The 13,946-nt window shown below is 37.0% G+C and overlaps 1 protein-coding gene across 1 annotated transcript; it reads left to right on the forward strand.

Annotated features, from left to right (window-relative positions):
- Positions 1 to 10,229: 10,229 nt before the first annotated feature.
- On the forward strand, positions 10,230 to 11,231 carry LOC108377264 (uncharacterized). The gene has a single exon (XM_017633528.1). It carries the CDS (start codon positions 10,230 to 10,232, stop codon positions 11,229 to 11,231), a length of 1,002 nt encoding a protein of 333 aa, XP_017489017.1.
- Positions 11,232 to 13,946: the final 2,715 nt, after the last annotated feature.

The following is a 13,946-nucleotide window of genomic DNA, read 5'->3' on the forward strand; positions in this document are numbered from 1 at the left end:
TCATAAATTTTGTGTTTCTAGTTCAGCTTTCGTCACTCGAAAATTTTACCTCAAAGAGGTGTTTTATTTGATATCAATTATTTTGGGGTAGCAAATTTAAAATCGACCAAAATACAAACAATAACCTAAATGTTTTATTTTTCTCAACTAAATTGCTAAAAATATTATCTAAATCTAAATTATGCATTCGAATCGATGTGTCCATTGGAACATAAATTTTCGTATACGGAATAAAGCAAAAAAGAATGATCATATCCTCTGTATTCGAAAAAATTAAAATTAAAAGCAAATTATGAGAAATGATAAAAACTTATCAACTTGGTACCAACTTTGGGTACAATAAATAACTGTATTCGTCTGATTGTTTCGTAGTATATTTTTGTTAAGATTTCTACCGGGTGTGTTGCGCACACAAGAAGTTTTACTTCTATCACGTGTACGATGTTGCACTCGTGCTATTAAACTAATGCTTTTTTCTCAAGTAGTTTCGCTCAGTGCACGGTTAAAAGTTTCGGTTTTAATTTTTAAACTTTTTGGACTACATACATATATGACCAAACTAAATTCAGTTTCAAATACAAACCTTCCAAGATTAAAAAAAGAGAGCACCTATGTTGTTGTTTAGAATTTAAACAGTTCGCTATAATTTTTAACCCAAACATTTTCATAATTTGGAATATAAAAAAAGATCTTAAATTTCATGCGCCGTCTGATGGGGATTGAACCCGGACAGCCTTGGTAGAAACCAATTGTATCAAGCAGCTTTGCACACTCAGCTACAGCCACGCATGTAAATATGGTTTCATATGTTGAGTTTGAATCAACACCACATTTCGCTGTGTGCAAACATTTTCTATTTCGGTTTAGATTTTAAACCAAATTTTCTATATATGAAACCTAAAAACTAGAATTAAAACATTTTGGTTTGAGTTTTAAACCACGAACTTTTTCGACTAAAATTTAAACCAGAACATATTAAAAATAGCTTAAAACTATTGACTGGTTTAAAAAGTAGACTATAAAAAGCTGCATCATTCAACTTGTCAACTCGCGGGAAATTCCCCGATTTGCAGGGACTTTCGGTTTAAGTGGTAATCGGGGAATGGGAATTTTTTTCGGGGAACTGGGTATGTTATTTTTATAACTCAAAGTAACCTAATTAGACGAGTATGTTAATTTTTAACCATTTTACCCTTTTTGGAGCGACATTTTTTCAATTTTAATCGTAATATTTCCACAACAAGAGTTTTCCCAGATATAAGCTATAAACCAGATGAAAGCTAAGGTTTCGGGCTAGATTTGTGGAAACCAAGAATAAAATCGACTGACCAGTTTTTGAGAAAATTCTCGAAATCTATATTTTCAGCAGCTCGACTTTAGTTTTCAGGCGATAACGTTATGACATATTTATATTTCATAAACACAAAAGATAACGTTAGATAGCTTGTTTGAAGACCCTTCTACTGATATCCACATCAATGACATAGACTGAGTAGTGAGGCCTCAGTGGTAGTTTAAAAAATTGCATTTTTTCGAATTTCAGGCAGCAGCCACGCCCACAAAGGCGTACGAATCAAAACATCCTGGAACAAAACCTTCTTAGTTTTTTTGTACTTAAATTCCTGAAAGTTTGAAAAAAATTAAGTGATGATACGTACAGACGCCACATACATACCTCGTAGTGGAGACACGAACCAAAACACATTTACCTCTATATCTTTCCAACTAGTGGCCGGAAGTTAATATGTAAGGTATCGTTTGAAAGGTATTGGCCTATAGAATAACACCATGAACGCCCCCTTAAACCGGCAAAAGCAAAAAAACGTTTTTTGTTTCGCAACACTTTAGTCTAATTTTTAAGAATCCGGTTAATCGCTTATGAAGCTTGAATACATTTTCTGGACACACTCTGCAAGACCTTTCCAACGATATATCAAACATGTAGATTGGACGTCTGGATAAAAACTTCCAAATCTCGTGTATAGTCATTTCAGCATGCTACTGTGGCTGCTTTGCCATGCACTGCATTTGCACTGCCGTGCGCTGTGATAGAAAAATAGCAAACCGGCATTTAAATACCCGCATACATACATATACACACCTAACCAATTATGCATGTACGCTGAATTCGCCGACAAGCTTTTTCAAAAACGAAGTAAATTAGTACAAATTGTTAGTAATTTTCATTAGAGTTTGAGTAACTCCTTTCACTAAATGGCTTTTAGTAACTTTAATGAGACCTTAACTTATTTTATTTTATTAATTTTAGTGCAGTTTTGACAAAATTTTCTTGCAAAAAAATCTTTTGTTAAACTACTTTATTTTATTGCTTTGATTGTACATGCGGTTGCCAGACGTACTGATTTTATCAGTACAGTACTGATTTTTTAATTTTCGTACTGATTTTATTCATTCCAGTACGCTAATGTCCTGATTGTTTTAAATTTGTACTGATTTGTACTGATTTTTCAATTCTGAGCAATCAAATTTGTAATAGAGTTCTTCCCACCGAGCTTGGTACGCGGTCCCTTGGTGATCGGTAATTTTTCCCATGTATTTTGTTTGTGTAATATTATTTTACACAAACCAAATACTTTACGATTTGCTTAAGATTTTTACATAACGTTGCAACTTTCTTAAAATTTACTGTAAAAAGTAAGAAGAAAATAATTTAATTATAGTTGACTTGTTTTCAGTAATGTTTGATATGCGTAAGAAATTAATATAAAAGAGAAATCGTTTTATGGGCATATTGCGGGCATATATCTCGTGGCTGGATCGCGCGCAATCTGCGTTGACTTCTTGCGCAAGAAAGAAATGCACGTTTCAATCGTTCCACTTTTATTTCTAATGCTCGAATTTCGCATGCCCGCGGGAGTCGGGTGCGCACGCTGGCAAATAAAAATTCATTCCGACCAAACTATGTATATCGAAATGCACGCATTTTGTCTTCATAGATAAATGCAGAAAAGTTTATTACAGAAGTTGTTATTAAAAATTTTCATCCACGAGGCACAGAATTTGCTTAAATGTTAAGTTTTTCATAAAAAAATTATTCAAAAGCAAACAAAAAATTTTTTTTTGTAACGCAAATAATTTCGTGGTATATGTAGTTTAATGTTTTTTAAATCTGCACCCAAAAAAATTTTTTCATTCGGACACTTACTTTCAAAGAAAAATAAAAATTTCCAAAACCCTGCAAAAATTTTCAATTGTTCATTAAAAAAAAACTATTTGGAATTATGCAACAAAATTTACACAGTGTACTTTTCGACTTTTAATCTTGTTAATTCGGGGCCCATTTGAGGAAGCCTTACCCATACCATATATGGAAGAAAATGAAATTCTAAAAATTTAACGGGAATTTTTAATGACTTGAAACTTGCACTTTATTGGATTACAATTGAATGGGCTACAAAACTGCTGCTGTTGTGTTCACAATTGAAATTTATAAAAAACGGCTGTGTTTTTTAATAAAGCTAAAAAGAAACATGGGTTTTGAGGACCTTAAACAATTTTCGCTTCTATCAAACACTAAATTAAAATTTTCAAATAAAAAGGAAAAAATATACGGTCGCCGCTCAACAAAAAACGCATTTTTAAATTTGCCTATACAAAGTAGAACAGCCTTAATGTGCATGTACTACCCTGCCCCTGTATAATGTATAATGTTTGTCGTCGAATGTGATTACAAATTTGAGGTGTTACTTTGGGCAACTTTTGTACTTTCTATGAGTAAGAAGGCCTATCTACATACAACTTTGGCGCCGATTTGGTGTTCGCCCCGTTCGTCAAAACAGTGAATTTGTCAACATTCGACTTTTCAACAAGACGCGTAGTTAATTTTTTTTATTTAATTGTAAAAATACATGATTTATAAAAAGTATTAAATAATAAAGAAAATATTAAAAACGGTGGCTGTAGTTCAAGTGGCGCAAACAGCCGGTGAATTAATAAAAGAGCTTTCTTGCTTTATGTTCTGTCATTGGGCTAACTTATATTGAACTTTAAAGGCTAATTTTCAAATAAGGTAGTGTGAAATCGGTATAGCAGGGCAGTACTGGCAACTGTCTTTCAACTCACCAAGACAAAGGTCTTTCGTAAGACAATTGTAATTTCTGGTAACTATTTATCTTGAAAGCCCTTTTGAAAGACTATTTGAAAGATTTGCTAACGAGGAGGTCTTAGCGTTATGCTGTCGCCTATTAGCAAAAAGTTTTTTGAAAATTAAATTAAATTAAAAAATATGTATGTTTTTTTTCTTTTAAAATAATAATTACTAATAGATAAAGTAAAAATAAAGCAAAAATAAATAATAATATTTTTAATAATTAGATGACATTAAAAACTATCGAATAAATTTCTAACCCAAGGCTTCATACCTGTAAAAGGCGCACTTGGGAACTGAAAGAGAGGATTGAGGCCTACAAACTTGTCCATGAACGTTTTGGTTCCTCAACAAATTAGACACGCTCTGTGATATAGAAATGTAAGCAGAAAGTACAAGATTGTTTGAGATATACGAAAACGACTTGGATGACAATTTAGGGAATGAGGTAAATAATCTTATATATAAAAATAAGTGCACGTTTTTGGTGTGACCTCATAACTTGAGAACGGCTTCACCGAATTCAACCAAATTTATGTGGCATATTCGATCTATCATGCAAATGGTTTATGCGAAGTTTGCCAGAATTCGGAAAAGGGGGCGTGGCACCACCCATACTAATAAAATATAAAAATAAGTGAACGTTTTTGGTGTGACCATATAACTTGCGAACGGCTTCACCGAATTCAATCAAATTTGTGCGGCATATTCGGGCTATCATGCAGATGGTTTATGTGGCGTTTGCTTGAATTCGGAAAAGGGGGCGTGGGGCCTCTATTTTATATATAAAAATTAGTGAGTTAGCTTATAACTTGAGAACGGCTTCACCGACTTCAACCAAATTTATATAGCATATTCGGGCCATCATGCTGATATTTTATGTGGAGTTTGCCCAAATTTGGAAAAGGGGGCGTGGCATATGTATCTTATGTATAAAAATAAGTACACGTTTTTGGTGTGAGATTATAACTTGAGAACGGCTTCACCGAACTCAACCAAATTTATACAGCATATTCAAGCTATCATGCAGATGGTTTTTGTGAAGTTTGCCCAAATTCGTAAAAGGGGGTGTGGCACCTCCCATACTAACTAAAATTTTTATATTGTATATCTCTTGAAATATTTGTGGTAGAGTATTGGAAATTGGTATAGAGGTATATCAAATAATTTCATATTCATGGAGAAAAATGGGCGGTATTGGAAAAGAGGGCGTGGCACCTCCTATCTTACATATAAAAAATGAGTGCAAGATTTCAACCAAATTTATACGGCGTAGTCGGGTTATTATGAAGATGGTTTGTCTTAAGTTTCCCCGAATTCGGAAAAGGGGGTGGCACCACTCATACTAACAACAATTTTCTTCTGGTATATTTGAAATATTTGTGGTAGATTACTGGAAATTGGTATAGAGACATATGAAATAATTCCATACTCATGGAGAAAAATGAGCGGTATTGGAAAAGGGGGCGTGGCACCTCCCATCTTAAATAAAAAAAATAAGTGCACGAATTCTACCAAATTTAAACGGTATATGCAGACGGGTTATGTGAAGTGTGCCCGAATTCGGTCCAGCGGTTCATGATCTATAACAGTTTATGTCTGTTACATGAACCACGTATATGGTACAACAGCAGATACATGAAAAATCGAAAACATAGTGAAAAATTGTTGCTATGATGTGCTGTGTTTATTTTTTCTTCGGATAAATATCAAGTATAAACATGGCTGCAATATAGTAAAAAAAATAAATTTCAAATAGAAAAATTCCAGGATTTTTCATTGATTTTTCAATATTTGGTGTAGAGAAGCACACCCGGGTACCGCTAGTACAATTTAAAAATTGTTGCTTAAAGTTTCAACCAGACTATGAAAAAAATCAAGAAGTAGTTAGCAAAGAAATATGGATGTACAAAGTTTTCTTTGATTATAACGTCAAAGATTGCTTCCTAAATGTAGAAGTTGCATTAAGAATGTATCTTTCTCTCACGGTCACCAACAGTTCAGCAGAAAGGTCATTTTCGAAACTGAAGCTGATAAAAACCGCCTTCGGACGTAATTTCTTAAAAACATAAATAATAACACCGTCCGCAAAAAAATTCAACTTCAAACCGGCACTTTGTTATACTAAAATTGAATGGGTTATAAAACTGCAGGGCCTGGGTTCAAGCCCAGGCCAAAGCAACATCGCAAAAAATGTAGAAAAATAAAATAAAAATAAACTGTTTAATATACCACGCTTTTATAAATGGACTAAAAATTAGAAAATAATATTTCTCAGTCCCATAGAATTTGTTTTGATAGCACCGTGCGACAGTCAATTTTACACACGAAAAAAATCAATATATTCACAAAACTGGGGGCCAAATATAGTAAAACTGCGTTTTTAGTTTTTCTCTCTGACGTCAGGATTTTTTTTAAAAGGACTTTGAAATTTCTAGAATATTTATTTATTATTGAATAAAAATATTAATTCAAAAGATTCGGTGCATTGTAAAATAACAATATGGGCATCAATCAAAAGGAAAAATTCTGTAGAAAAGAAAGAAATTAATTTTTGGGGGCACCAGGACGAATAAGTATTGAAAATACCCTTTTAAGACTTTATCTTTGAATATCCTTGGATATTTCCAATATTTATTTTTGAAAAAAATATTTGTCAAGGACTAATAGGTTAACTACCACATCCTCGAATTTCGTCCTTCTAACTTTATTAGTTTTAGATAAAAAAAATGTACACTTCTCTTAATAAGATATTGATAGTTACAATATACATAAATGAAGGTATTGGAATCATTATTATGGAACCATGTATGCGCTCTAAAAGAACAAACTTTACGTATGATGTACGGTTTAAGTACTTTAATTGTACAGTAATTACCTGTAACAGTAATTTTTACCTGTAAGGTTAGGCTACGTTTACAGCTTTTAAAAACTAAAAACAGGAGGAGACCCGTGGCCGCGGTTTGCCTTAGTACTCCCAGGGGGACCGCTCCACGGAAACAGTCTAGGGGCCAATAGATCCGAAATCCGGCACTGCATACATCATCGCTCTATCATAACTATGGCTCATACTTGGCTGATATACATTGCCACCTCTTCTTTTTCCAATTATTTTTTCATCACCTACTTAGCATGTATGTATGTATGTATAATACATATTTCTCAAATTTTATTGTCATCTGTCGTTTGCTGAAAATAACTAAATTCAGTTAGTTATCTGTTGTTGTTGCTAGTGTGAATCGTCAATTTTTTTATAGTCCAAGGTCATATCGTCAGCGTCACGCCACATTTACTAATTCTTTGCGCTCGCTTTATAATTCAGTTGATTTGCAATGAATCTTGAAGTAATTTGTGAGATTATTTTCCATTGTTATAAGTAGTGACGAACCCCAACAAATACTCAACGTATGTTATTGTTGTTTATTTTTTTGTTGTCTTCATAAAGTGCACACTGAATAACTCATCAGCGCCTTTAGTACGGTTATAGTTCGCTATTCATTATTGTTGGTGTCTTTTCTTAAATAATCACTTTAACTCAGTTTTTATACGATTTTCCATGCTTCACTTTTTTTGACTAAAAGTGTTTTTCTATGTACAAAATTTAAACTTGAAACCATGGTGTTTCTACATTTTCTTAGTGTTAGTCTTTGCATTTTGCAGCATCTGTGGCAGGTGCAAATGACACAGGTTATAGCATACATACATATATATGTACACAGTTACAGCAAAAAGGTAACAGAAAACGCTATTACAGTGCCATCCGAGTCTTGGCGGTCGTTGGAGGGCATTAAAAGGAAGCTGGCAGGTTATGTTTGACAATGAAAAGAAAAAATAACACATCACAAAGCGATTATTTAATAGCGTGGAAATCGTTCCAATTTTTCAAGCATCTAAAAAATGTACAAAGAGTTGAATGAAGTGTGCGCAGGTGACCTTCAAGATGATAGTGAAATTGCTTATCAGTGTTGTTGTAGTATATTTATGTATGTATGTATGTATGTATGTACATAGCTTAAACACTTTGTATGGCCACCTTCGAGTATTTGTCGCGCATAACTTTATCCGAAAGCGAAGTTTTGAGCGAAAGTGTAACTCATTGAAAATTTGCATAATGCAAATGGGTGTGGTGAAGGTGAACACTGTTAATTATACAAATAACTTTTGTGATTTCAAAGTTTACGCTTTGGTCTTGAAAAGGACCTGAAATTGAATATATGTGGTCATTGAAGTGAGTTTCAATAACTGTGATTAGATTTCAATAATTGTGATTGCGGTTAGACAAATAATTTAGATGGTTTGACTTGAAATCGGCTTGACTTGAATTTCATCGAATGTTACTATTTTTTACATGTATTAAATGTATTGTTGTTTGAAGCCATGATGGAAAAATATAACAGCATAATTCCACAGTAAGAGATGGGAACTTTTAGGGTTATTTCCCCGGTTGAAACGATTATTCAATCCTTCAAAATAGAACATAAATAACCACTTCGAGTGGCTCTAAAGAGGCTATTTACTTTCGAGCATAGACATTTCTATCAAAGGACAACCACCTTTAGGTATGTAGGCAGTGTCGGCCCGAGATAGTTGAAAAGTTTCTCTGAACAGTAGAGCTTTATGGACATATCTTGGACGGCGGAGCTGCTTGCTCCTTTCGCTGAAGCAAGTTTATTGATCAGCCGACAGAGCATCTATGTAAGTGAAGGAAAATAGCCGTCGCGCTTCGGCAGGCACTCTTACAAAAAAACGTCTGCCACTTTACTATCGGGCCCAGTACTTTATTGAAAATTAGCCTTCTTAAAGATACGTGGATTTCATTCCGTTAACCGAATTGGAAAAGTATCTGGTGTAAAATTTGAAATTAATTCTTTCTGAAAACTCTTAATGTTAGCATAAACTAAATTTGGGATTACGACAAAGTTAGGCTAGTTATTTTTATTAAAGAAAATCCATTCAGACATTCAGACATTCATGAAATGAAATACAAAACTTTTTCCGGCATTAAATTTTCTCAACCGCTAGTTTTTCTTTCGCCATCACATTCGATAGCGATTGGCCGTTTACAAACTAGAAAAGGAAACCAGATAATTTATTTATGAAAAGTTTTCCCTCACCCGCTTCGCTGAGTGTATAAAATTTCTACTACGTTAGAAGTATTGTGATACGTATTTCAATTACCACATTACCTTAACCTAGGGTTGCCCAAATCAGCACATATGTGTCGCGGGCGACTGCGCGTGCAAAGCTTTGCACAGCGGTGCTGGGCTAGCGCGGAAGCAAAAAGTTATCGGAAGGGGAAAACGAAGTCAACAGAATAGTGAGATTGTATGTGTGACACTGATGGAAAATGAGTGTGCATTGTGCCATTTTCGGCTCTTTCGGAAACAGCCGGCACCTTCAGCACAATCGACTGATTTTCGGCACTATTTTTGCGTAACTCAATGCAACTAATAAACATTTGTTTCTTAGGCTTAACCGAAATTAAATTTGACTTTTTAAAGAGGTGGCAACCTTCCTTCATGTAGTTTAGAAATAAAGACTTCTCCAAACATATCGATTCATAACCATATTGTAATAATTCATTGAACTAGCTAAATATTTTGAATTGTATTTAACTTTTAAATACGTGACAGCCCTTTCAAACTTAAAATTTTCAAACAAAATATTTCTTATTATGTATACGTACGTAAAGGCTTAATCGAATTTAATCATTTAGACAGGCGGCTACCTTTTTGAAAATATTTTGGAAAGTGAAATCTCCTTCTTTTGACACCCATATTGTGATATATTTTTTATATAATCAAGTTAATGGAATTTTCCTCAAAAGACGGAATCTTGTATATTGACCTGATGCCGCTGTATCAACCTGGCCCGCTGGGTAAGTGTGATACTAGCCACTCTAGTTTCCATGCGAGATCACCGCGTCCCTATCCCTAATCCTACCCCATCCCCCTCACTGGCGAAGGAAAGTCTGGGGCAGGTGGGATCTTAGGATGCTTCGGCAGCCGAAGATGACATACCGCAGGCCTCGACGAGTGCTGGACTGAAAACCGGACAGTATAGACAATTCGGGGACGTCAGGAAGGCCAAAGGTTTGAGTGGCGCAGGGGCCAAATGGTACATGCGCTACATCAGTAAAGGCTTAACGCCTGAGGAGGCCAAAAAGAAGGTTCTGGACCGGGAGAAGACCAGTGACAGCGCACGGGGCGCTGGGGAGATTAGTGCTCCGAAAGGTAATCCGGAGAATAAGAAAGTCCTGGACGGGGAAATTAGTCCTCCGGAAGGGAAGCCAGAGAAGAAGAGGAGACGTCTCGAAGCAGTGGCCCCAAAACCCAAGGCAGGGGCCAGGAAGCCTGGTGTTACCTATGCTAGCCCCACTAAGCGTATTAGACTGGCTGTTCTGCCGAAGGCTTTCGCTGAAAGCACAGTCACTCGTGAGGATGAGGGAAAGATTGAGGACGCCTTTGTGGAGGAGATGGGTAAGGGTTGGAGGTCAATACTCCAATCCGACGGCATCCACTTTCGGCCAGGCCTTATACTGGTCGACTGCTTGGATGCAGAATCAGCCGAATGGCTGCGCTTAACTGTTCCACAACTGCCTGATTGGGAGGGCGCGGAACTGACTATGTGCGATGGGGACAACATACCCAGGGTGCACGTGATCACTCCGTACCTACGTAAAGCTGGAGGAGTGGACACGCAGAAACTATTGAACCTCTTTATAGCCCAAAATGAGGGAATGCATACCGACCTATGGAAGGTATACAGGAGCAATGATGAGAAAACGGGTAATCTGCTGACGATCGGGATAGACGACCGGTCGTTGGAAGCTATCAAGAAGAAAAACTGTATCCTACGATACAGATTTGGTAGTGTTCCAGTGCATGTGCGCAAGGGCAGGGAACCGAAGGCGAAGGTGACCAAGCCGAATACTTCACCGGGTGTTCCTGGAATACCGGAGGAGGTGGCTGAGATGGTTGCTGTGGAATCAGCCAGAAGCGCGGTAGTAGAGGAAGTTAGTCTTCTACCTCACGAGATCGAGGGTATCGACGACTTTGATCTCGGCCTAATGACCATTTGTGCTGATGACGACTCGGACAGAGACACCTTGACGAAACCCTGACAACGGATGAAGAAGAAGAACGCCATTAGCTGCGAAGATGACCAGCACTAAGGTTGCACAAATAAACCTACACCATGCGAGGGCCGCGTCTGCGGTTATCGCTAGGGCAACCCTCAAGTCTACACTAGGAATAGTGCTGGTACATGAACGCTGGATCGTCAGGGGCCAAATAAGAGGGTTAGCAGTAGAGAACAGGCAGGTAATTTGGTGCACAAATCCTAGGGAGTGGTTGTTCATAACTAATAGCTTGAAACATATATGTCTTTCAGATTTCCTGTCGAGGGATCTAGTAGCGGTTCAGGTCCCAGTCAGCATCAACGGGACCATCCAGGACATCGTAGTTGCATCGGGCTACTTCCCAGGAGATGACATGCATGCTCCACCAGAGCTTGTCACTAAACTGGTCAAGTACTGCGAAACTAGGAAGCTACCCCTGATACTCGGGTGTGATGAAAATGCGCATAGCGAGGCATGGGGGAGCAGTGAAACCAACCAAAGGGGTGAGTACCTTCTTGAATTTATCTTTAGAAATAAATTAGAAATCTTTAATGTTGGGAATATACCAACATTTGTGACCCGTGCGAGTTAAGAGGTTCTAGACATAACCATAGGAAATACTCCAACGAAAGCGCTGGTGAAAGAATGGAGAGTATCCAATGAACCCTCCATGTCAGATCATAGAATAATTAGGTTTGACATTGAAGCGACCGCTCCTATACATAGAGTTTTGAGGAATCCCAGGAAGACAGACTGGGAGAAGTTCAAAGGCAATCTGAGGCTGAACGTAGCCCAACCTGGGCTGGGTCAGAAGATCAGAAACGAAACAGAACTGGAATTTGCTATAGAGCGTTTTAATGAATTACTCATTGACGCATATGAAGACAGTTGTCCTATAAGCAAGGTACGCTCCTCCAGGGATGTACCCTGGTAGAACAACAGCTTAAGTAAACTTAGAACCAAAGTTCGGAGATTGTTCAATCGAGAAAAACGAACCGGGGAGTGGTCAGAATATAGAAACAATTTAACTTTGTGCTAAAAGCTATAGAAAAGGTAGTAGATAACTATGTAAGGCTACGGTCTTATTGAACTATCCGCTGAATTCGCGCCAGCATGCACATATGGCGGGCCGCTCAACTAACTTGGGCTGACTTGCCAGGGGTACGATGACGATATTGTAATAATATGCAGGGGGAAATTCGAAAACACCCTGTGTGATAGAATCTAGCTAGGGCTGAGCGTAACCAAAAAATGGTGCGCTAAAGTGGGGCTGAATGTAGATCCAGCAAAAACCACTATAGTACCATTCTCAAGGAAATACAAACTTGATAGTCTAAAAGCTATAAGGCTAGATGGAACCAACATTATTTACCAAAAAGAGGTTAAATTCCTAGGAGTAATACTAGACCAAAAACAACTCTGGTAAGCACACGTAGCAGAAACTGCGAAGAAAGCTGTAAGCTCATTTATGGCGTGTAGGTCCATGGCAGGAAAGAGTTGGGGCTGCACACCAAAGATACTGAGATGGATCTACACGACAATAGTAAAACCCATGATAGCTTATGGAGCCATCGTTTGGGCCGATAGAACTTCACAACTTGGAGCAATCAAGGTGCTATCCAAGATACAAAGGCTGGAATGCGTATGTCATGGGAACCTGTCCAACCGCATCCTTGGAGGTTCTCTTAGATCTTACCCCTCTTCATATCCACATACAGACTCAGGCGAAAAGAGCTTTACTACGGATGACTGGTACGAATATCGGGGCCACGGTATCTTGGCCGTGGGAAGTTGGATATTCTTACGAATAAGTTCCCTGAATCGCAATACCGAGGGATATCATGCATCCGAGGTTCAGCTTTACAAAGGATTTAAAACTGATCTTAGTAATAAGAAGAGCTGGGCAGGCATATCCGAGACATATCGGATAAACCAAAACACGATTACCTGGTACACTCATGGCTCTTTGAAAAACGAGGGTACCGGGGTAGGGGTAATTCGACTGAGGTTAAGACGCTCGGAACCCATAAGAAAACATATGCGCAGACTTTAATATCACGCGAATCTACCAAAATCAAAACATTGCGATCTTGACTGACAGCCAAGCGGCTATCGGCTTGTTCGGCTAGAGGAAGAGACTCAGAGAAATTAAAGTATAAAAGGGTAATATTACGTTCAAATTTGCCCAATTTTACTTGTTAAATGAAAAAGAGCTTTTTGGAAAACACAATCGCACAGTGTTGCGAAACCGGAATTTTTTGGAAATCATATTGCCTAAACTGTAATTTTAATTGTATCGATGAGAAACTTCTACAGATTGGTCAGAATGAAATCCCAAACAGAATGAGTGAAAAAAAATTTACACCGAAAAAAATTGTTGGGTCAAATTTTCAACAAAAGTCAAAAAAAAAAAAAATTGTTCGAAAAATTTACAAAAAAAATTTATTTTAATTGTTCTTTTATTTCTGATAAATACCCTATGTATTATACATAATATAATAATACTATACTATATAAATATACTATATAAATAACGGGTGATTTTTTTGAGGTTAGGATTTTCATGCATTAGTATTTGACAGATCACGTGGGATTTCAGACATGGTGTCAAAGAGAAAGATGCTCAGTATGCTTTGAAATTTCATCATGAATAGACTTACTAACGAGCAACGCTTGCAAATCATTGAATTTTATTACCAAAATCAGTGTTCGGTTCGA

The sequence above is a fragment of the Rhagoletis zephyria genome, unplaced genomic scaffold (assembly GCF_001687245.7).
Source record: "Rhagoletis zephyria isolate East Lansing unplaced genomic scaffold, Rhagoletis_zephyria_1.1 Rzeph_scaffold_00105, whole genome shotgun sequence".
Classification (NCBI taxonomy): Eukaryota; Metazoa; Arthropoda; class Insecta; order Diptera; family Tephritidae; genus Rhagoletis; species Rhagoletis zephyria.

Coding starts and splice junctions, on each gene's coding strand:
- LOC108377264 (XM_017633528.1), top strand. CDS start 10,230: ATGCGCTACATCAGTAAAGGCTTAACGCCTGAGGAGGCCAAAAAGAAG.